The sequence below is a fragment of the Prionailurus viverrinus genome, chromosome D3, assembly GCF_022837055.1.
Source record: "Prionailurus viverrinus isolate Anna chromosome D3, UM_Priviv_1.0, whole genome shotgun sequence".
Taxonomy (NCBI): Eukaryota; Metazoa; Chordata; class Mammalia; order Carnivora; family Felidae; genus Prionailurus; species Prionailurus viverrinus.
In genome coordinates this window covers 38,393,710-38,417,982 of record NC_062572.1, presented here as the reverse complement: position 1 = coordinate 38,417,982, position 24,273 = coordinate 38,393,710, and the positions used below count along the sequence as shown (strand labels likewise).

At 42.1% G+C, this 24,273-nt stretch overlaps 1 protein-coding gene across 3 annotated transcripts in view; it reads right to left on the bottom strand.

Moving 5' to 3' along the window:
• Positions 1-24,273, bottom strand: part of LAMA1 (laminin subunit alpha 1) — a 168,541-nt gene that overhangs the window by 25,226 nt on the left and 119,042 nt on the right. For 2 of the 3 annotated variants that reach the window (XM_047827002.1, XM_047827004.1), the window contains exons 35-48: positions 22,611-22,722; positions 20,975-21,137; positions 14,287-14,497; positions 13,761-13,877; positions 13,472-13,635; positions 11,577-11,712; positions 10,950-11,043; positions 9,221-9,337; positions 7,488-7,670; positions 6,691-6,845; positions 4,578-4,721; positions 3,465-3,598; positions 2,194-2,344; positions 1,308-1,432 (exon numbers count right to left, since the gene is read on the bottom strand). In XM_047827002.1, the coding sequence (XP_047682958.1) occupies positions 1,308-1,432; positions 2,194-2,344; positions 3,465-3,598; positions 4,578-4,721; positions 6,691-6,845; positions 7,488-7,670; positions 9,221-9,337; positions 10,950-11,043; positions 11,577-11,712; positions 13,472-13,635; positions 13,761-13,877; positions 14,287-14,497; positions 20,975-21,137; positions 22,611-22,722 (2,006 nt within the window). The remainder of the gene's footprint in view (positions 1-1,307; positions 1,433-2,193; positions 2,345-3,464; positions 3,599-4,577; positions 4,722-6,690; positions 6,846-7,487; positions 7,671-9,220; positions 9,338-10,949; positions 11,044-11,576; positions 11,713-13,471; positions 13,636-13,760; positions 13,878-14,286; positions 14,498-20,974; positions 21,138-22,610; positions 22,723-24,273) is intronic. The other variant, XM_047827005.1, reaches the window with a different exon arrangement.

Genomic DNA, 24,273 nt, shown 5'->3' with positions numbered 1-24,273 from the left:
GAGAAAAAGCACGAGGAAAATGTGATGGGGAGTTCTCTGCTCCCTGAGTTCTAGAGCTGGTGCCATTACCTCAGTAGGTAATATCATTTTTTATTATATTTGCCAATTACAGAACCTCTGGTTTTCACATGCTTATTGTCAAGAAAATAACTGAGACATTTATCTAAAAACCAGTGGATTATCACTGCAGAAAGATCAGAGGGAAACAGTCTCAAATTCATTGAGTATTTTCACATACATCATGCTAGGTGTTCATCACCCCACTTTTGGGAGGTAAGACAAACATGATTACCATTTTCCTTTTCTGAAAGAAGAAATCAAATCTCCACAAAGTAAGTGACTTACTACAAAGTCACCAAGAGGGATTTTGGTAGGAGAGGGAGCCTGAGTAAGTTAGATTCCAAAGCTAATTTTTTTTTTTTTTTTCAGAAGGCTCCAATAACGAAGCTTCTGGTCATGACTTTGAAAGCAAGCTGAGTCAGGGGAAAGTAGCAAAGAAAAGGCTCAAACCACAAAATCCCAAGCTCTGAGCCCTAAGAGAAAACAGATCTGACAGTAACAAAATGAAAACTTGCCCACAAGTTTCCAAATGTAATGGGAGTTGCTTCCAACTGATCTTGTCACAGCTCACTGTTAATTACAGATATCTATCTAGACAGAGCAGCCCATTAGATGACAGAATCCTATCAGATGTTTCATTTCTCTAATGGCAAAGGCAATCTATTGTCTTAATTACTGAAGTGCTAGAAAACAGGTCTTGTACATTTACGAAACTGCAATTACCTTTTTAGAAAGTAACGCAGGGAGTGTTGAGCTCAGTGGGCTTGTTATTAAATGCCTGCTGTTACATTAATACCTGCAAGACGATTTTAGGTAGTTGTTCTCCACTGCCAAATGCATTTAATTTCTAGAATTTTAGAATTTAAGAATAGGAAAGTACTTATCCATAAAATCTGACAGCACAAAGAAAATTCTTATCCTTGGAGGTATTTTCAAAGTAAAGACACACAGGGATTTACCGAAGACTTTGCTGTGGCTCTCTGAGACAGAAGGTTGTTGGAGAGGATGTCTGATGCTTCTCAGTTTTATGATCCATGATGAAAAAGCATATGGCACAGTGAAAACAGTACTTTTTAGAGGTTAAAAATGATACCCAAACTTCTATTAGTAAAGGACCTACATCACATCCTTAGCGGTGAGATGTCCGATATCACAGACTCTGTACCACCCATGATGTGCTCGTGAATCCTCTAAGCAGCTGCCAGATGTTAATAACATACTGTGTGTTAGATTATAGCGCATGTTACCTTCCGAAGCAGCCGTGGCACTTGCCCTCCCGTTCAACATAGTTCCACAGGCCGATGGACTGTCCGTTCAAGAAGGCCTCTCCCATGCAGCCTTTAAAATGAGTAACCTTCACAGCAGGAGACTTCTAATATAAACAAGCAAAACAAGCACAGCCCACACGTCTCAGAAGGAAAGGAGTAAATTCTCTATGTGCACGAAACTCCTTCCTAGGAGCTCAAATCTAACAAATCCAAATTTTGAGAAAGCAACATCCAGAAAAAAGGCCAGGTTGGAATCACTGAATTTCCTTCTGATTATTAAGTAGGATCCTAGAATGAGTGACAACCTGACAGGATGTTAAAGATCACCTCGGTTACCAGGATCCCTGGAGAGAAGCCCCTTTCACAGATGAGGAAACAGAGGCTCAGAGCATGTCGGGTGTGAGGGTCTGGCTGGAAGGAGACCCCTACTCTCATTTCAGAGCACTGAACCAAGTAAGTCCAGGTGACTGAACTTTATTCGGTAAAGGGGTAACAGGTATAATAAAACACATACCATAGGCTCCTGTGCTAAACACTAATTAGCATTATTCTACCACTAGAGTTTAGAATAGCAATAAGGGAAACTACAGAAATTAAGGTGGAATATTGAATTTCCTGTTTGAGTATTGGAAAAGAAATTCAAATAGCAAAATGAACCACGGGCTTCTTTTCCATTTATGCTATTTATCCAGCAGGATCCTTTGCTTTCTAAAACCAGCCCACTCTGCAAATTTACTGTCATTAAGCAAAATGATAGAAACAAAAAAATATTCATCTGCCTAAGAGACATTCAATAACTTGAACATTAATTTTATATACAGGTAAAAGCAACCGGTCCTGTACAGACGAACATTCTGAATGTTACCTTGATCTGTCCTCCAAGCCCTCCAACAAACATTAGTGTTGAATTGTTTACATCCAGAACTTTCGCTGTTCCAGGGGATTTACTTGTTTTTGCTGATGGCTTTTGAGTTGCACTCATTTCCTTTACACTCAATGAACCAATGTTTCCAAATCTATAAGGGTCACAAAGAATTGCAAAAAGAATACTTTCAGAATTCCAAGCCCCTCCACGTACATACACATCTGTTTATAACATAGCCTCTAGGTGTTTCTCCCCACAGTCCCTCGGCGGCTCCCACTGGTCTCCCTCTCCCAGTCTTGCCCACTTTGCCCCCAGTTTACTCCCAAGCTCTTGTGAAGTAGGTCTTCTAAATCATGTACATTTCCTCGTGCTTAAGAGAGTTCTAGATAATAAGTTAAATTATATACAATAAAACCTTGGTTTGCAAGCATCATTGTTCCAGAAACATGCTTGTAATCCAAAAGCACTGGTATATCAAAGCGAATTCAAGAACCATCAGCCCAGTTGTGATCATGTCATGTTCAGTGCCACATACTACTCGTATTACAAGACGTCACTCGTTTATCAAGTTCAAATTTATTAGAAATGTTTGTTCATCTTGTGGAACACTTGCAGAATAAGTTACTCGCAATGCAAGGTTTTAGTGTATCTAATTCAGTCCACTGCCTTCAGTATTACTCCGTGTCTATAAATGACAAAGCAAAAGACAAAAATTTCCAGCCGTAACACACCATCAACAATACACTATAATATTATAGAAAAGCAAAATGATACACCTAAAGCTGCTTAAAAGGAGTTACCTCTGGAGAGGGGCTTTACAAGGGAGAGTTTTGCTTTGGGTCTGAATTTTAAGAAACCACATTCTCCACCTGGATCCTTGCGTTCTGTCCTCTATGTGTGCACACCACACCCACCAACCACGTGGCATTTCTACCCTGCTGCCTCCCACCCCTCTCTACAAGGAAGAACACAATTTACTAGGTTGGCTGCCTCAGATTTAGACCAAACGTCCTAAAAATAACAAAAACTTTTAACTTTTACTTCTTTTGATTGTTGACTTTGGTAACAGTTTACTTCTTCTGTAATAATAATAATAATAATAATAATAATTTTAAAAAGTCCTTATTTCTGTAATGTAAACCAACTATATTTGGCTGCAGTCTGACTTCCCAGAAGTTTCAAAGACAATTACATAAGGTGACAAACACATTACAAACTTATAAGGTACAGTTTTAAGAAAAGAGATGCTTGGAGAGCACTTTCTCCACTACCTGGTTACATAGATACTGTGCCATTTGTTGTCGTCAGCTCGGAAGTCTGGAAATTCCAACCGTGTAGACCCGGAGCCCATATCCCAGAGAAAGGCCACCTTCCCTCGCCGCATCTCCACTGCCAGGAAATCAGACTGGGGTGCGGGCAGGAGTTGGGATGAGTTTATGTGCCAGACTGTTTGCATGAGTCCCTACAGCATTTTCTCTACTCTTAAAAACAAACAAACAAAAAAACCTGTCTTTTGTCTTTAAATGCTCCTCTCCCTGGAGCTGGAGCATGACTCAGAGCACGGGAGACAGTAGCCACTGTTGGACATGAGTGCCCCACCACCCTGGCCCACCAGCATGGCCTTCCACAATGCCTTTCGTAAAGTTCCCCCAAGAAATCTCCCGGGGGGTCACCAGCAGCCTACAAGGAGCATGAGGGAAGGCACTGTACTTGTCTGCTCAATCTGAAAAGGCAATACATGAACATGAAACACACAGCAAGATAGAAGCCATGAAATCCCACATCACGGACCTGCATGTGTTCGGCACCTCAGCTCCAAAGAAGATGTTTTAGAATTTGTGCTTGTTCATATTTTCTGCTCTAACACCCCCTCCAAAGGTTCTGACCCACACATTCCCACTGGTATAGCCAAAGGTGTCAGTGGTCTTCCACAGGGGACTTGCCTTCTGGGAACTACCAGAATGGTGGGTTGAAGAGCTTGGGGGAGGCTGGATAATTCTGATATGCCCCTTAGGGTGCACTCCTCCACTCCTGGTAAACACCACCAAGATCGATTTTACAGACCCAATGCTAGACTCAGTGGCTGAAGAGGCTGCAGAAGACATAGGAAATTCTACCCCATAGCTAGCAATTAAGATGGCAGAGGGGAGAGCCTCTCTCCTCAATACCACGGTCCTCCTCGTAGGCATTCAGTTTTGTACTGGGTGTTTTAATCTGATGCCACCAGTTCAGCAAATGCTTATTAGTTTCCTTAGAAGAATTAGTGATTTCACCAAGGCCCTATTTTTTTTTTCCATTAAAAAAAAAAAAAAGACAACAACCCTGTCAGAAAATATACACGTTCATAAGAGATTCATTGTTGCTTTCGGCAGGTACACACTCACACTGGTGCTGCTCCCGAGGTAGAAGAGAAGGTTATCGGGTTCACTTGTCTTAACATTTAGTGTTAAGGTGTTATAGTTAGTAGAAGAAATCTGAGGCTGGTAGGCCCGGACACAATCTCTGTCTGCAGACACAGCGACTTTAATCTGTAAAAGGAAAGGGGAAGTGTTCTAATCACTTAGTGACTCACGCTGGCAGCATGCCAAGAGTTCAAAAGTGCTGCTTCCTAACAGACTTTCACTGTTTGGCAGGTTTCCTCTCTTGATGATACGTCACGTTTTGGGTTTCATAAAGTGAGAAATCCGGTGGTGATGAAAATTAGTTTATTTGGTGAACTATTTAACTACTAAAAAATCACTCTTGAAGTTTTAAGAGTATCTTATGTTGGAAAGAGTCTCACTCATGTGAGATTTAATTCCTTAACACAAGGAGCTTCTCCAGTTCACCTTGGCATCTTTACACCACGCGGGGAGGATATTTGATAATCGTCTGACAAATAAATGAAGGGATAATCTATTTATACATTCAGCAAATACTCATAGAGAGATTTTTGTCCTTACTACATATTTAAGTATTTGCATATATTTCTTATATTAATTTTTTTTTTAATTTTTTTTTTCAACGTTTTATTTTTATTTTTGGGACAGAGAGAGACAGAGCATGAACGGGGGAGGGGCAGAGAGAGAGGGAGACACAGAATCGGAAACAGGCTCCAGGCTCTGAGCCATCAGCCCAGAGCCCGACGCGGGGCTCGAACTCACGGACCGCGAGATCGTGACCTGGCTGAAGTCGGACGCTTAACCGGCTGCGCCACCCAGGCGCCCACTTATATTAATTTTAAAGATTATGGGTTTGTATTAACCAGAGCATTTGGAAATATCTATCAGGCTTGCATTTATTTGGTAACTTTAACTGAAATAAATAGAAACCAGAGCCCAGGTCAACCTACAGCCCTTTTCCAATCACAAGGCCACCCGAAGGAAGGAGAATTCAAGATTCCAGAACTTTTTCTTAACTAGAAGGGTTCAGGCAGGAGAGCATGAGACCAGAGGTCACATTTATCCTCTATAAATCCCCAGTAGTGTGACAACTGCATATTTTGTTGAAAGTATTATTATTTCCCTGAAATGCCTCTCCTTTAGAGCACAACCAGTGCCATGTGCTACGGATGGCCGTAAAACATTTTCTCACGTTCGTACTTTTCCAGCTGTCAAGTGTTTTTTGCATTTAGTGACCTGGATTTGTGTGTGTTTAGAGTGTTTTGTTGGACTGACTCCTGGAGGATGAGGCTCGTAGTGTGCAAACGTTCTGAAAAGTACTCGGATTATTGACACCAGGTTGGCTAAATGATGGCAATAATACCATACTCTGCCACTGAAACTTAGATGTAAACACTTTGACCACGTGCTCTGTACCAGCTGGCTAATAGTTATAAATTGATACATCTAGGGGCGCCTGGGTGGCGCAGTCGGTTAAGCGTCCGACTTCAGCCAGGTCACGATCTCGCGGTCCGTGAGTTCGAGCCCCGCGTCGGGCTCTGGGCTGATGGCTCGGAGCCTGGAGCCTGTTTCCGATTCTGTGTCTCCCTCTCTCTCTGCTCCTCCCCCGTTCATGCTCTGTCTCTCTCTGTCCCAAAAATAAAATAAACGTTGAAAAAAAAAATTAAAAAAAAAAAAATTGATACATCTAGGCTACAATTATAAATCTCCATACAGACATGAGATCTCTTTGCTAACATTTTGAAACATGTTGAATAAAGCAAAAAAAAAAAAAACCCACAGAAAATGAGACTAATTAAGTAGTATATTTAAATATACTGTCTGGGGCAGGAAAGAAGGTATTTTTGAGACACGGCACAGGCACATACATAAAAGTCGTAAGTTGCCACTGACAAAATATATGTATGTATTTAGGTAAATATACTTAACATAAAGTTTTAAATATACTGCAGACAAGGCTGTGAGAAATCTGAGATGTAAGAGCTGAGTCCGTGGAAGTCCAGGGGACCGGTGTGACAGTCACCTCCTCCACAGGAGTTCCCCGAGTCCTGGAGTTATCAAGAGCTCCAGCTATGGGATGGCCACATCCCCAAGAGCCACAGAAGCCCACACTCACAGAAGCTGCTTGTTTCCGGGCCTGGCTGATCAGCAGTTTGATTTCTGATAGGTTTCTGCTCAGGTTCTCTTCTAGTATCTTCAAAGGCTTCAACCGATCAAATAAAAGGCTGGCTTGTGTTTCTGCATCTTTAACTCTTCTTCCAGCTAGCAGAGCTAACAAGTTCAAGGTGGCAAAGAGGTTGGTGGTAAGGCGGAAACCAGAGAAATTAGCTCTTCATTACCAGTGCACTGGATCAAATAGAATATTCTAGTAATCAAATCCTTGAAATTTTGCCAACTACAGTTGACCTTTGAACAACGCAGGGGTTGAGGCACTCAAACCCTATGCTGTTGCAAATCTGTAAAACTTTTGACTCCCCCAAAACTTAACTAGGAATAGCCTACAGTTGATTGGAAGCCTTACCGATAACACAGATAATCAAATAGCACGTTTTATATGTTACCTGTATTTTATACTGTATTCTTACAGTAAAGTAAAAATAAATAAAGTAAGCTGAAGAAAATGTTATTATGAAAATCATAAGAAAATATATTTTCAGTACCTATATTTATCAAGTCTGTATAGTGGACCCACACAGTTGAAATCTGTTGTTCAAAGGTCAACTGTATATGAAAAATGCACCAGCAACAGGCACTACCCAAGGCCCTTCTCTTTCTTTATAAATGCAAATCTAGATATCAGTGCATTTTTATTCTTTAGGAATCCTGTTTGTGAACAAGACACCATTGTGCACCTGGCCAGTTCGAAATCTCACCATGCAGACTCTCCTAATGGGAAGGGAGACTGTAACGTACTGGTCATTGAAGAGTCCTGCAGAAGTTTGTTTGTCTCTTGTAAGGCGGCATTAACCCTGGACAAGCCAGTTGATGTATTCAACAGCTCCTTGCTCAATCCCACAACCGTCTTTAGGGTGCTTGAAGCGCTCCGATTTGCAGATGAGGCCAGCTCTTTGATTTTGGCTCCTTTGTCTCTGACACCTGAAATAAATGTATATGCAAGCATGCACTTCAGTGATTATACATGGAGAAAACCATAAACCACAATAAATGTAACTTTACATGGAAACCTGTTACAGTGTTTCTTACTGGCTGCTGAACACAAAATGGGGCTTCCGGTTTTTAAAGGCAGTATTAAGGCTGCATATCACAATGCCTTACTGCTCCCTTTGAGGGAGAAATGAAATAATCTTGGTAACAATCCTCTGTACTGAAATTTTAGTACATAGAGAGATCATGACAACACCTGCTAATTGCCATGTGCTTCAGCATCGTCTTTGTTTAATAAGCTACACTTCTTTCTTTGGTCTCCCTTCTATCCCTCCCTTCTCATATTCTTTAAACACTTTCTTTGGATCCCTCTGTGTGTGGATAAGAAGGTTAGGGAGTTTAAACTTGTAGGTGAGATGGGCGTGTGGCAGGCTAGAGGAAGTGATATCTGCCCACAGTGTCAACTGGCTAGGAGACATAACAGCACAGTAAAGACTAAATGGTCACAATCAGTAAGGAGGAATTTAGTTATTCTAGAAAATCTGGGTGATGCATTTTTTTAAAAAAGGCACTAGTATTCATTTTTAAAGTATTCAATCACAAATGGGACAAATATTAACACTAGAAGAAGGCCAATAAAGAGTAGACAGGTTTCTTTTGACTCTTGTGGCAACTTTTCTGCAAGTCTGAAATTATTTCCAAATAAAAAGATATTTTTAAGTGTTTAATCGACATACATCATGCATCCTTGAAGGAAAGGAGGGAGGGAGGGAGGGAGGGAAGGGGAGGAAGGAAGGAAGAACTGTCCAGATCAGAAAATTCTCCAATGACTTAAGGTTATAAGTCAGTCCAAAGCGCCCCAAGCCCAGGTCCCCACAGTAATCCTCGTGTTTACAAGGTGAACCAGCAGAAAGAACTCTAGAGTTGTTAAGGCATCTTGTAAGACTTCTTAAGAAAAAAAGAGAAGGTTGAAGGAATGGAAGTAATGCATTGCAGCAGGATTCATTTGTATTACACTTTTAAAAAGTTATCCTATTTCAAATTTTAATGAATAGTGCATTTCCAAACCATCAATATTAAAGTGATTTATGAGCTTATTTTAGAATGCTTTATTGCCTCATGAAGGAAGATTACCAAGCAAGAGTTCTTTAATTGCCCACATTTATAATGAATCTAGCATTTTCCCTTAAAGCAGGAACATTCCCCTTCTTGCTGACTTCTCTGAATGACCCTTTCACTTAAGGGATGTGTCAAGCTCATTTTAAAAGTCAGCAATTCGTATGCTAACATAAAGTCTCCCAAGGCTTTTGTTTTTCAGAGTGTAATTCTAGCATTTCAATGCAAGCATTCTGGAATTATTTCAAAAATAGTCCTCTTCCTTTCCAAATCATACTCCTCTGTGAGTAAAAACTCTATCAATCTTGGTCTCCTCTTGAGCGAGGGCTCTTAATCAGACTCATGGCAGGACTTCCTCATGCTCAGGTGTAATGGTTTTGAAATGAGAAAACATTAATTAAATCAAGAACCCCCTTTCCACTTACCTTCAGGGAATGCTCTAAGGATGGAGAGTGATTCATTGGTCCGCCTAGTAATTGTATGAGCATTCTCTTGAAATCTGTTTGCTGTATTTTTCAATTTACTCAGTTCCAATGTGATACCTATTTAAAGGGGAAAAAGTGTCCTTTTTTGGGGGTTGGCTACTCAAAGGTGCCTAGGCAACAGTTTCATTTATCACTCTGATCTGTCTACAGAATCAACAGCTTTCCACAGAGACCCCCAACATTGAAATTTTTCCCAAAAGACTTAGCATCACTCATTAGAGAAATTAAGGGTGTTTTTTGCTTGCTTGATCATTTTTTTCTATTTTGCTTGTTGCCCTTCTTCCTGATATTTCTTCTTAAATTGCATGTCCAATTAAATTAGAGCTCAAGGTGAAGACTTGTGTTTAAATCACTCAATCTTGATCACTCACCGACTTCCCGTCCACACCTAAATCTTGTCCACGTCTCTCCTCTGGGTTATAAAACCTCAGACATAGTCCTGCCCTGGAATCTTCCCCAGTTGCTCCCCACCATGCTTCCCTGGGGGAATGACCCTCCCCTTCCTGCACTCTGTCGCCACCCAACAGGTAGGAGACTCAGCGTCCTTCAAGTCTGATCAAAGCTGTAGGATCAAAGCTTTTACTTCTAATATTTCTGTTCATAATACACAACCACATCTTGATTCTGGACACAGCGTTAAAAAATGAATTACGGATAAAATCCTTGATGAACACGATGGTTCTGCTTAAGATTTTAATTGCCAGAAAATTCATTATTTGGTGGCCTGTGAAATACCTTTGGCTGTGTAAATGGAAACCACAGCCCATCAACATTGATGCTAGAGTTTGTGTTTCATGTGCTTTATGATCCAGCATTAGGAACTTTCTCTACCGTGAGATGACAACATAAATTTTAAATAGTGTCACTCACAGAGGAACAAAAATATGTGCACGCCCATGCCCCTGGCTCATACAGCTATGGGAGCCAGTACTGGGCATGGCAGTGGTCTGAGGGGTATGAGCTTTGTTTACAGCCCACCATTTACTCCTACGGGAAAAGACTTGGTGTTTTTGACATATTAGAAGATATTCAGGTGAAAAGTGTATGTCATAAAACTCCTCTGTTTCTCTTACGCAGCAGATTCCTGCTGCCATTTGGTGTTGTGCTCACTGGATAGCTCTTGATACATGCCAAATAATTGTTTACTGAAACCCTCAGGAAAAACTAGCCACATGGGTATTTTTTATAAAATTATGATTTAATTCAGTAATGACTTGAGAAGCGTCTAACGTTACATTAGCCCTGCCTGGCAAAAGTGCCAAAAGAGGCATATACCACACACAGTACGACTCTTCGTGAACCTGCAAAACAGTGTGAGATGAAGAGAGGAGGCCCCGAAGCCAAAGAGAACTTGACAGACGCTGTGAAACGGTGACAGCTCGTGAGCTAAAGCCACGAGTGGAGGATTTAGTTACCAAAGAAGGCTTAACAAGCCTACAGAAGGTTAGAGGTGCCCGCACATTAAGAGACAGCACTAAAATAAAAGTTTAAAAATAAATAAAACTTAAATTAGAATATGACGCTCCTACATCAGAAAACGGGCATGTCACGGTGACAAAGAAGCGTTCACTTTCAAATTCTTCCAGGAGCGGAGAATGTTCCAGCAGTATGCTCAGAAAAGTGTTTGTATTCACTCTGCTTAGCAATACAGTTCAAGCTAGACACTGACCTTGATGCTTTCTGCTCAGGCTGTTGCCTTCTTTTAGAAATCTGGAACTGCGCTGGAGAGCCACTTTCCCATTGGGAGCAAGGGATTCTGAGAACTGGAAAACAGGACAGAGTAAACATGGCGGGGGGGTGGGAGGGTGCGTGTAGGTGCACTCCCACTGGAGACGGGAGAGCAACTCTATCCGAATAGCCTCCCATCTAGTTCCAGACATGGGAGTCCACTAGGCAACATGTAGGGACAATTTAAATTGTCCTAATTTATGGCTGAGGAGAAAGAACACAAAGCATTTTTAAATATATAAACACAAAAACCACCATTAGATGAATATTCCTCCAAGAAACGTTGTCTCAAGTATGTATCAAGAAGCATTATCCTCTTGTTATAAGAAATTGTGAGATTTTCCTCATCTCCACATCACTAGTCCCTGGTCTTTGTAAAGAAGTATTTACGATCTTAAGAAATTAAAACTTACATCACATGATGACAGAGCCAAACAGATCCCTCCAGACAAGAATGCTGACAAGCCCGAATTTAAGCTACTAGGTCTTTGCTCAGCACCTTCTGGAACAATCTCCCATAGTGCCTAGAAAAGGAAGGCATCTAGTGCAGCCCCGGGGCAGCTCTCACCAGACTCGCCGTTGTCACGATCTTGAGAGCGTCTTTTGCCACTTTCTCTGATTCTTCAATCATGCTCCGAATGTTGGAATGGACGTGGGTTGCACTGGTGGCATTCAGGGACACATGTCTAACACTGCCAAGGCCACTACGTAATCGACAAATGTACAGATGTTAGTATAAACTAAGTGGAACTTGCCCACTATTCCTAAAGGTTTCCTAGTTGCTTACGCTTAGAAAAGTATCAACAAGGAATTAGTAAGGATTCTCCTCCAACTCCACATGCGATCTTTGAAAGAAGTAGCTACATGGTCATGAGTACACTCAGAAGCACTGTTGAACGAACACCCAAAGAAGAGACCATTGCTGTTGCCCAGCTTTTTCAGCATCAGTGTCCACCAGCTGCCCTCAACATTGTTTCCGTTCAAGCCCCCTGCACTGTCTGGGGCACCATGCCCTGTTTGCCTTGGTGGTAATCCCTCCAGCTCTGCACTTGTTAATTTTCAAAAAGCTTCCCTAAGCATATAATAAGGATGCTGAATCTTGTTCCTCAAAAGGTACACACCGATTTAATGAGATTCACTAGAGGTTGGAGGAGGATCAGATAATATTTCAATCATCTGAACTCCACTCTTACAAGTGGGCAGACCACTTATGAACTTGCCAACTGGTAATGGTGCAATCTCATCCAGGTCACTCTATCTTGAGCATGAAATCTGACAATTGACGTATCTTTGCCTGCTGAGTAACTCACTTCATTTTCTTCCCAAGGTTATCAAGTTGAGGGATGCCCAGACCAGACACTAGCAGTTACTACTTGATTGGCAAAATTTGGTGATGGATAAACAGAAGGTAATAATGTTATTTAACTTTATTTATCATAACAAATTGCTTTTATACTTCGTGCTAGGGAATAAAGGTTTTGTTCTAGCTATGTATATAGTCAGAGAGTATTTTTTTTTTCTTTTGGGAAATAATGAAAGCTGATGAAAAGAGAAGCTGAGTATCGAGTTCCGCTTTCTATTACAGATTCTTATGGCATGTGTAGGTGGTAATGCTCCACGCGGCACGTAATTCACACAACATTCTAGCTTCTATCATTTTTAATTGCTTTTGTTGTGTGAGCTAATCTTTGATGGCAGCATTCCTCAAATTGGAAAGATATTTATTTTTCTCCTTCCACAAAACACACCCAGCACACAGAAGCACAGATATTCCCAGTGCGGCCAGACATTTCCTACCTACAATTTGTAACAAATTTTAAAGAAATAAATTTACCAATTAACCACAATACTGTGTAAATCATCGATAAGGCTGAACACTAGTTCCTTCATTTGCTGTACTCAGCTAAGCTGGGATACTTAAAAATATCACAGGGGGTTGGTGCCTGAGTGGCTCAGTCAGTTAAGTGTCCAACTTCGGCTCAGGTCATGATCTTGCAGTTTATGAGTTTGAGCCCCATGTCGGACTCTGTGCTGACAGCTCAGAGCCTAGAGCCTGCTTCAGATTCTGTGTCTCCCTCTCTCTCTCTCTCTGCTCCTCCCCCGCTCATGCTTTCTCTCTCTCAAAATTAAATAAACATTAAAAAAAATTAATATCGCCATTCCATCCAACCTGACAAAGCCCCGAGTATTTTGTAGCTACTTAACAAGGCCTTCATGGCTTGATATCATAGCATAACATTTGTATTAATTCCCCTCCAGTTCAGTTCGTATTTTTCCATCTATGCAGAAAGACAACAATGTTACCAGATGTGGGAGGAAATCCTTCTCGCCCTGTGAATAAAATAGCAGTCTTCACTTGTAGACCAAAGAAGAGTGACCCAACACTGTCATCAAAAGAGCCGTTCTTAGTGTCTCCTATCAATGGGTCACCACCCCTGGGACTCCTGCAAGGTCTGGTCTCACCTGTCCAGAGCACCTGCTAGTCTCTGGAGTTCAGCTGCGTGGTCCTCTGCTCTGTAGACAAGGTCAAGAGCTCTCCTTTGGGACATCTGCATGACCAGATCATCTACATGGCGCCTGATTTTGGCAGTCCATAAAAGTAGCTCATCTCGGTGACGCTCTAACTGCTACGGAGAGAAATTCATATTGTGGCTACTTGTGCATCTATGTGACAGCACACGCTTGTGCATGTGGAGGAGGCGTGTGAAGATGCTTTGGAACCCGTATGTGGCTGTGCTGAGCGGTAACTTACTGCTAGAGCATCTCCTACAGCATCTGCAGGTGCAGTGACAGCGTCTAGCAATCTTCTCCCTCTGGCAATCAGCGTGGAGGTCAAGTTTTGCTCTTGCTGAACACGCACCGTCTTATCCTGTGGCAAAAATCGCCTTTGAGGATGCTTCAAAAAGAGCAAGTCAGCTTCCAAATGTCGGTGCCTGACACTGTGTGCTGAAGTTAGTACTTGGGGCTCATTTTTAAAGCTAAAAATGCTATTATTTACATAGGAGAATTTGGATCCCAGCCCTGAGAAGGAAAGACACTGTCCTTATTACGACTCACATTTAGGGGCGCCTGGGTGGCTCGGCCAGTGCCTACTCCGGATTCAGACTCCGGTCACGATTTCAAGGTCTGTGAGTTCCAGCCCCACGTCAAGCTCTGCACTGACCCTACAGAGCCTGCTTGGGATTCTTTCTCCCCATCCCCCCGCCCCTCCCCTGCTTGCGTGCTTTCTCTCTCAAAATAAATAAACTTAAAAAATTATATATATAAAAAAGACTCACGTTAAATTCTCGCAGGTTGGCGCTGACAATGTGCAGCAGGCGGTCGCTCTCCTGGTTCTTCACCTCTGCTTCCCTCACAAGGTCCCTCGCTGCCTGCAGTTCACTGCTGCGTTTTGAAAGAAGGCTGCTTGCTGCTTCTTTTAATACCTCCAACTCTTTCTGTGGCTTCTGGTAATTGTTCTGAATCTGTGACAATAAATCTTCAGCAGCCCTGATAAATACAGACGATTCGCAGAGTGAGTAAATGAACAACGCTCACATCATGAAACGTAGCGGAAGGATCTGCATATCCACACGCCGCGTCTTGGTGAAACCATAAATGCAATCACATCATAACCTCTTCAAAAAGGAGTAATTTTTCTAAGACCGCTACAGGCAGCGTGTATGTATACTTTATCCTTAACGAACTATCTTCATTTACAAACTTCCTAACATATGTTAGTGAAAGAACTGAAAGAAATCATCTCTGTGAATCTGGGGGCAGAAAATTGGGCCCACGGTCTGGGAGCGATGGGAGCTTGTAGTCTTGTGTTATTGTATGGCAAGAAACTGAAAAGAGGCTATTGAGCGATTTGCTATGAAGTTACCAACCAACGTACTCAGAGGACATAAAGGTTTTTCTGCAGCGACTTAAAAAATAGACCTTATAAAAACTTCAAATCCAAGTGCCAGAAAGATCTAATTTGTACCATGGATACTAGAGCACGCTTTAGGAAATCAAAAGATATTCTTTCCTATTCTTTTGTAAATATGCTATCAAATTGCTTGTGTAAGTCAATTTTGAATCCGCAGTTACATAGAATAATGAAATTTTGACAGTATAAACTTTGACAGGGATTAAATATATCCCATGAGCTTCCTGCTTCAGTTTGTTAGAACTTCAAAAGAGTTCATGGAAAAATGCCTTGTGAATCACCCTCAGCTTTCACAGATACAAGATTGCTGGCTGAAGACACAGTAGAAAACGTTTGCCAAAGGCGCACGCTTGAACTCTGACATAAGAGCACCACCAGGAATTACTTGAACATTCTTATGATTTCTCATGATCGTAAGAAGTCACATTATGATACAGGCAACAAGAACTCAAAGTACATGGGAGACACACAAGTAAATCCAATACATCTCTAACGTCTGACCATGGATCAGTCACTTTTTAAAATATAATTTATTGTCAAGTTAGCTACCATACAGTGTATACAGTGTGCTCTTGGCTTTGGGAGCAGATTCCCATGATTCACTGCTTACATACAACACCCAGTGCTCATCCCAACAAGTACCATCCTCAATGCCCATCACCCACTTCCCCTTCTCCCCTATCTTCCCCCCCCCATCAACCCTCAGTTTGTTTTCTGTATTTAAGAGTCTCTTATAGTTTGCCTCCCTCTCTGTTTGAAACTATTTCTTCCCCTTCCCCTCCCCCACGGTCTTAAGTTTCTCAAGTTCCACATATGAGTGAAAACATGATACCTGTCTTTCTCTGCCTGACATATTTCACTTAGCATAATACCATCCACTTCCATCCACATCTTGCAAATGGCAAGATTTTATTCTTTCTCATTTCCGAGTAGTATTCCATTATATATATAAACCACCTCTTCTTTATCCATTCATTAGTTGATGGACACTTAGGCTCTTTCCATAATTTGGCTGTTGTTGAAAGCGCTGCTATAAACATTGGGGCACAAGTCCTTTATAGATTTTAGATACTAACCCTTTATCCGATATGTCATTTGCAAATATCTTCTCTCATTATGTTGGTTGCCTTTTAGTTTTGCTGACTGTTTCCTTTGCAGTGCAGAAGCTTTTTATCTTGATGAGGTCCCAATGGTATATTTTTGCTTTTAATTCCCTTGCCTTCAGAGATGTGTCAAGTAAGAAGTTGGTGCAGCCGAGGTCAAAGAGGTTGTTGCCTGTTTTCCCCTCTATGGTTTTAATGGTTTCCTGTCTCACATTCAGGTCTTTCATCCATTTTGAGTTCATTTTTGTGAATGGTGTAAGAAAGTGGTCCAGTTTCATTCTTCTGTATGTTGCTGTCCAGCTCTTCCAGCACCATCTGCTAAAGAGACTGTCTTTTTTTCCATTGGATATTCTTTCCTGCTTTGTCAAAGATTAGTTGGCCACACATTTGTGGGTCCAATTCTGGGTTCTCTTTTCTATCCCGTTGGTCTGTGTGTCTGTTTTTGTGCCAATACCATGCTGTCTTGATGATTACAGCTTTGTAGTAGAGGCTAAAGTCTGGGATTGTGATGCCTCCTGCTTTGGTCTTCTTCTTCAAAATGACTTTGGCTATTCGGGGTCTTTTGTGGTTCCATACAAATTTTAGGATTGTTTGTTCTAGCTCTGAGAAGAATTTCAGTGCAATCTTGATTGGGATTGCATTGAATGTGTAGATTGCTTTGGGTAGTATTGACATTTTAACAATATTTGTTCTTCTAATCCATGAGCATGGAATGTTTTTCCATTTCTTTGTGTCTTCTTCAACTTCTTTCATAAGCTTTCTATAGTTTTCAGCATGTAGATCTTTTACATCTTTGGTTAGGTTTATTCCTGGGTATTTTATGGTTCTTGGTGCAATTGTAAATGGGATCAATTTCTTGATTTCTCTGTTGCTTCATTTTTGGTGTATAGAAATGCAACAGGTTTCTGTACATTGATGTTGTATCCTGCAACTTTGCTGAATTCATGTATCAGTTCTAGCAGCTTTTTTTTGTGAATTCTTTTGGGTTTTCCACGTAGAGTATCATGTCATCTGCGAAAAGTGAAAGTCTGACTTCTTCTTTGCTGATTTGGATGCCTTTCATTTCCTTTTGTAGTCTGATTGCTGAGGCTAACTTCCAACACTATGTTAAACAACAGCGGTGAGAGTGGACTGGATCAGTCACTTCTCACCATTAAAGTCTCTACGAAATTTTAAAAGAGAGGTTAACTTTTCATCCGTGAAGCGACTTTACCACCAAAAACTGATCTCATGCAGGGATATGGTCATCAGTGACTTGGCAAAGATTGAAAAGAAAACAACAACAAAAAAACTCAGCACTCTTCATTTCTTCCTTCAAAATTTCTTCAACTGATACAGTTAAGCCAGTGTTCCTCAAACTATATTCCTCCACAGCACCAACGCCCCATGAGTTGGAAGCAGGTTCCATGAGAAAGAGTGCCATGGTGAAGTAAGTTGGGCTGTATTCTCTCAGCTCCTCCTGGACAGTCTCGATGCACAGAAGCAAGCATACTAAAAGGTTTGAGAAGAGAAGTCCTTGTCTCTCCTTAGTAGACATTGCCTTTCCCAAACTTATGTAGTCACAGGATGCATTTCTTTAATGAAATATCGTTGGATAGCTCTGGGGACACGAGCATGGAAAACAGCTAGCATATACAGCTACAAAGGATAATTGATAGCATGCAGTAAAGGAGTCAGCTATCCTTAGAAAGGCCTGCTGGCAAATCTGGCCCTTGGCTGGCATCTGCAAACATTCCCACCAATCCCTAACTGATAAGAGTGGCTCACTGCCTCGACCATTTGTGCAAACAACGTGGTTTATGTTGAACACCTGCTTTCCTTCTGAGAGTCTGGAATTTGGTATGTGCTTGGTAGAGGGTGCATATGGGACCAGCCCCCCGTTTGAACCTTGGATGCTGAACTTCTCATGGGCTTTCCCGGGTAGAAACATCCCATACATGGTACCACATTTGCATTGCTGGGACAGTATATGCTGTGACCCCCACGGAGGAGAGAGAGCTTAGGAAAAGTTGCGTGGTTTCCTCCAGGCTCTGCTGTATCTTCTCCCCTATGTATCCAGCTGGGCATACTAAATACATCACCTAAGAAATCTTGGCCATGAGTCTGGAGAGTCCTAGAGTCCTAGTGAAACTCTGAATGGTCTTAGGGACCCCAACACAAGCATGATAAGCAACTGGATGGTGTGATAAATATTCTCACCTATGAGAATGCCATACTTCAGCAGTGGGGCACCTGGGTGGCTCAGCTGGTAAAGCATCTGACTCTTGATTTCAGCTCAGTTCATGATCTCATGGTTTGTGAGATTGAGTCCCGCATAGGGCTCCATGCTGGCAGTGTGAAGCCTGTTTGGAATTTTCTCTCTCCCTCTCCCTCTGCCCCTCCCTCTCAAAATAAGTAAATAAACATTAAAAAAAAAAAAGAATGCCATACTTCAGCATAAATGACCACTTTTCTAAGAGTCATAATGAAAAGTTTATACATAATTCATAAAATAATCTGTGAAATTTGAAATGGCATAAACATTCAGGGATTATCTATGGAAAATAAGAAAGAGAAGGCCAGAGAACACATTTTAAACTCTTAAATGTTTTTGGGTCGCCTGGGTGGCTCAGTCGGTTGAACGTCCGACTTCGGCTCAGGTCATGATCTCACAGTCAGTGAGTTCGGGTCCCGCATCGGGCTCTGTGCTGACCGCTCGGAGCCTGGAGCCTGCTTCGGATTCTGTGTCTCCTTCTCTCTCTGCTCCCCCCCCATTCATGCTCTCTCTCTCTCTGTCTCTCAAAGATGAATAAATGTTAAAAAAAAATAAACTCAAATGTTTTTAAATAAAAGGTATCTTTAGTAGCAATGATTTTACTTACAAGTTTAAGAGAGAGAGATCAGCAATCTTATGGGTAACTTTACTGCAAATAGAAAAAGCGCTACAACAGCAGAAAAAGTGTAGTGAGGGCCCAGCAGGTGAGAGGGCCGGGTGCCCTAAGGGAATAGGGGAGAGGGGCCACCCTGCCTTCTCCCCTTCTTCCCAAATGCTACGTAGAAAATGAACTTCTCCCATTTGGACTACAAGCTCCTAGTGGGGAGGAGGGCTCTGTTCTCCTTTGTGTCCCCAACTCCCAGCACAATGCCTATCCCCTGGGGACTCAATCCATTTGATGAAGGAACAAATGAATGACTCAACTGACTGTGGTAATAGTGGGAGAGACATCCCCACTAATGATTCCCAAGAATCTCCAGGGGATCTTCATCTTTAATAAGCTCCCCCACTGACTCTGATATGCAGCTGAGCGAAGATGCAATGAGAGGATACATCATGCGTGGATGACATGAACAATAGGGCCAATAAGGGAGCCCCAGGAGAGCTGGAATTGAATACATGAAGTTTATAGGGAGCTTAAGGGAGCTAAAGATGGTTGGGAAGCAGCGTTGAGCCTAGAATGGCTGCCTCAAGAATGATGGGTGCTGGTGAGATCTTTTCCCTCCCATGCCATACATTTCAGGTGAAGGGAGAATGCACATGAGAGGCCAGGTCAGGGAAACATGATTACAACCTAGCACGTCTCTGATCCGAACATTGAAATTCCACCCACCCATCTTTTATGGACTGGGTCTCAAGCGGTTCTTCCTTCCATTGGGTTGGAAGATCATAGGGTTTAGGTGTGTGGTCAGGTTTCATATGATCCTGGAGGTTTAATATTGGGCAAAGTACTTGTAGTCTCTGGGCCCATCTCCCCAGCTGGACCCTCCCCAACCTCACAAAGCAGTGGAGATGACTATGTGACAGGATGAGAGAAGTGAAGCCTGCGCCCTCCCCAGCCCAGAGCGGATGCTCCAAGATGGCAGCCCTCTTCGCCATTTCCCGGGACCTCACCCTCCTCTGATCTCTCCTCATAGCCATTTCGTTACGAGTTCTTGGCCCTAACCAATGTTCCAGTGATTATTTTACTAGTTGTCTCTCCAAATGCCATCTGACAGTAAGTTCCTCCTTTTGTTTTCTACCTAACAAATCAACAATGTCAAGTATCATATTCAATGATTTTGACATAAGCTCAAAAAAAGACGTATGTGAAGAAAGACGTAAGCTCAAATCTGCAGTGTGTTGCCAGTGGAAGTGTAATGGAATTGTTTTTAAATCTTTTAGAAAATAATTTAGAAACACAAGTCAGGAATCTTCAAAATGCAAATTCTTTGGCTACATGATTTCTCTTCTTAATACCTATCCTAATAAGAGATGATAATGTAAGATGTAGGAAAAGATTTTTGTCTGAGACGTCCATCACATTATTTGAAATAGCGAAATATGTTAAAATAGATTAAATATTGCACTGTAGAGAATGGAGTCTTGATGGCATATGGTGTAACTACTAAGATATTTATCACAACCCGAGAGAGACACACCTTGTGCTACATTACATCAAGGAATAATTGTGAAAACACTAAGAAAAAAGCCTGAAAGGAAATACAAACTCCTAGTGAGCATGTCTAACAATTCTTTGATCTGTCACACCACATTGTGGTTTTTAATGAGAGTTTGAACAACTGGCTAAATCATTCTGACATAACGTCAATCTGTCTGAGAGCTTACAGCATGGTAACAGCCACTGACCATATTTTCTTCCATGGGAATTCACTGCATTATACTTGATCTTCAGTAAATATGGTATCATGAGGTTCTTTTGTTTGTGCTAGGTGGAAATGTTCCAGAGTCACTAAGAAAAACAAAACCTATGACACAAAGACAGATACTGGCATTGATTATACTCCCTCTATTGGGAGTAGCTGGCACCCGTCTCTTCATTTTTTTTTTTTTTGACAATAGTGCCCCTCTCTTATGACATTCCATCCCCAGTGAGAGCATCCTCTCCCTCCCCTGCTCCCACATGCCTCCTTACCCTCAGTATTCAAGCTCCTACCTCTAATTGATTGTATCACGAATGGTATTTAGAAACTTACTTGAGTTCCAGTATGGCTTTCTGTTGCAACTGCACGAAATGCCTTTTCTGTATGACTTCTAGCAAAGATGTAATATTCTTTTGCATATTCTGAAGAGTAGAACTGGGTAGTTGGAAGTCTTCATCCACGGTCTGATTTAGAGTTGCTGCTTTTTCAATAATCTCTATGGACAACAGTCATCAATCATTCAACAGGTCTCTCAAAGTGGACAGCACTAAAATGGAAAAACTTAGAACCTTCTTCAGTGAGGCCAGCTTTGCTCACCTAAATTGGGTTGAACCTCAGGCCAAGCCAGGCCAGCCCACATATCCCAATTTACTCCAGTTGCCCCTTATTAAAATACTCAAGAACTTGAGATTATTGGTTTATTTAATGTTGGTATTCCCCAGTATCCATAAACTCATGAGGGCAAGGGCTGTGGCCACCATGTTTCCCTCACCATTTCCCGCACCTGGCACAAACATTTGCACATAAAGCTCTCAGTAAATATTTACTGTATGAAGGAACCAATACTCAACACTACTCTTTTTAATAAACAAATTATTTGTTCTAATAATTTCCTTACCTTTTGCCCTATAAAGTCTAATTTATATTGGATTTAATACTTTTTATATCCTTAAACTACAATCAAACAAGAAAAGCAAGAATATGTTTCTGGTAGCCAGAAAACTGAAAATAGCACTCCTAAAGCCAGATGAGACATCCCAGTTGAGCAGGACTAAATTATTCTAATACTGTGGGTATACATTGAAGCCCCAAATCCTATCAGCTCCTATTCTGGGCAGAGGGGTTGGTGTTGAGAGTTTAGCTCTCCTGCTCCATGGTATTGCTGCCTTGGCATCCATTTTGTTTGACCAAGCAGCCTGCAGTGACCTTGAACTGACAGTAGTCCCTCATGCAAGCCCATACCCCAGATAACAGCCCCAGCAAGGTCAACAAGCAAATGTCAGTTCTTGTTAGGACCTCCCCAGCAGCCCTTGTGACCAAGTCCCCCCTGCTTCCCAGGGCCTTCTCCTTATGCGCCTCTTTGATAAGATCTCCATGGGCCTTAACCAATGCCCCCCCCCATTTTGGTTTGGATTGACCAACCTAGCCTTAGCCTGGGACCCCAAAGCACTCCACCAAAAACCTCAATAAAAGAATATGCCTCAGGGCCTGTCTGTCTGTCTCTCTCTCTCTGCCTGCACCCCACCTTTACCCCCCTTGGGTGGCCCCTCGAGGCATGGTGGGTACTTCCTCCTAGACCTGTGAGTAATAACCTTCTGCATCTCATGTTCTCTTGGGGTCTGTTGCGGGGGTTTGGCTTATCATCCGGGCCCTCTGTGTTCCACTTAATAAGTGTTAATTTGACAAACTCATAATAAATGGGGAGGCACCATACTCACCTGATACTTAGGAACTTACAAGGAATTACGAAGACAATAAAAAAGAAAGCATTCATTTTTCTAAAAGACAAAACTCTGAATGAAAGTCTATGATCTTTCGATTCAGGACTCAGGATCCCCAGCTATGGAATATTCCAGGCCTTTGGTTCTGAGCAGGCTAGTACAAGTCACACACATCTATTCATACACCGAGTAAAGCAAATGGAGACCTTCCTACCAAATAAGCACAGGTGAGACACTGAGCACACTACCTTGGATAGTTCTCTGCAGCTTCTCAGTAAATGTCATGAGGTCTTGGCTCTTGTCAAGGATTCCTTCAGTCGCCCTGGTTACATGTTGGCTACTCGTTAACACTCTAGTGAGCTGACAGAAAGTCAAGGTCTCAGGTTAGTTTGACTTTGAATGACACGCAAGCTTTGCTGTTCCAGTTGTCTCTTTTAGGCAACAAAATATATCCCAGGGTATGGAGTAAAGCTATCCACGGCATCATGGGAGCCCAGGTTAACATTTCAGGGTTGGAAACTAAGTGGTTAGCGAAATAATTTACTACTCAGTCTGTGGGGAAAAGATGGATTTTTTTTTTGTTTGAAAGAGCCTAATTGGCTATTAAACCACAAACTCCCAAGCATGTCTATTGCAAAGACTCTATATTCACTTTAGGATGCAAGTATATAGAGTTTCGAAAGTAAAATCTCACTAATTTGCACTGAACATGAGAACTCGGTTCAGGAGTTAAGAACACAGTCAGGTGCAAACGGGGTGTTAGGCCATCAGCCTTGTCGGGCTGGAGACCTAGTACTTAACCATCTCCTGGCCTCATCGGTAACATGGAGTAATATTAACCCTTACCTCCTGAGGCCTTATGAGGATACAGTGCCATGATGTCTGTGAGGCTGGCAGCTCAAGGGCAGAGACCCAGCTGCCCTCTGCAGGTATTTTTATTAGGAACGTTATAATTTGTGAAGGGAAAGGTTGTTTGTGATGTTCAGGAGTGTGAAGTAACTCAGACTGGTTCTGTAAGTGTTTTCTAGTCAAAATCCAAAGAGAATCTTCTTTTTCAACGTTTTTTATTTATTTTTGGGACAGAGAGAGACAGAGCATGAACGGGGGAGGGGCAGAGAGAGAGGGAGACACAGAATCGGAAACAGGCTCCAGGCTCCGAGCCATCAGCCCAGAGCCTGACGCGGGGCTCGAACTCACGGACCGCGAGATCGTGACCTGGCTGAAGTCGGACGCTTAACCGACTGTGCCACCCAGGCGCCCCAAGAGAATCTTCTTTAATGGGTAGAGAGAATTATTTTAATCAGCTTATCATTTCCTACCAAATGTTTGCTCACTGAGGTACTTAAAAGCCACATTTAAACCCTTAAACTCTTCCCAAATCATCCTTAATTCTAAATTAACAGGCCAACCTAATACTTTAGGGTACATGACTGTGTGTGTGAATACTGACAGGGACTAGATACAAACAGGCACGAGATGATAGATACACTATCGTACACATATCTATATACATATGTCCACGTGCATATGCACACACACACACACACACACACACACGAAATCCAAAAGTGAAAATTATAAATTTGACAGTAGGCCTCCCCCACCATCTGCAAATGAGATTTTTTTGGGGGGAGGGGGGTCACTAAAAACCATTCATCTGGAATGGGCTGAACAAACACATCATTCCTGCTGACATCAAAACAGGCTCACTTGACATTCAAGCTGCACGAGTCAGAAGCATGCGGCCCGAAGCCTGAGGGTTGCACAGACACCACACACCCACCCGCCCCTCGGTTCACCGGAAGGAATGACAAGGCCGATGGCACAGAGACTTGGCCAAGTCCTCACTCGGCAGACGTGACAGGAGAAATTAAGTCAGGAGTCTCTTCCCGCTAAAGCACAGAAACTGGC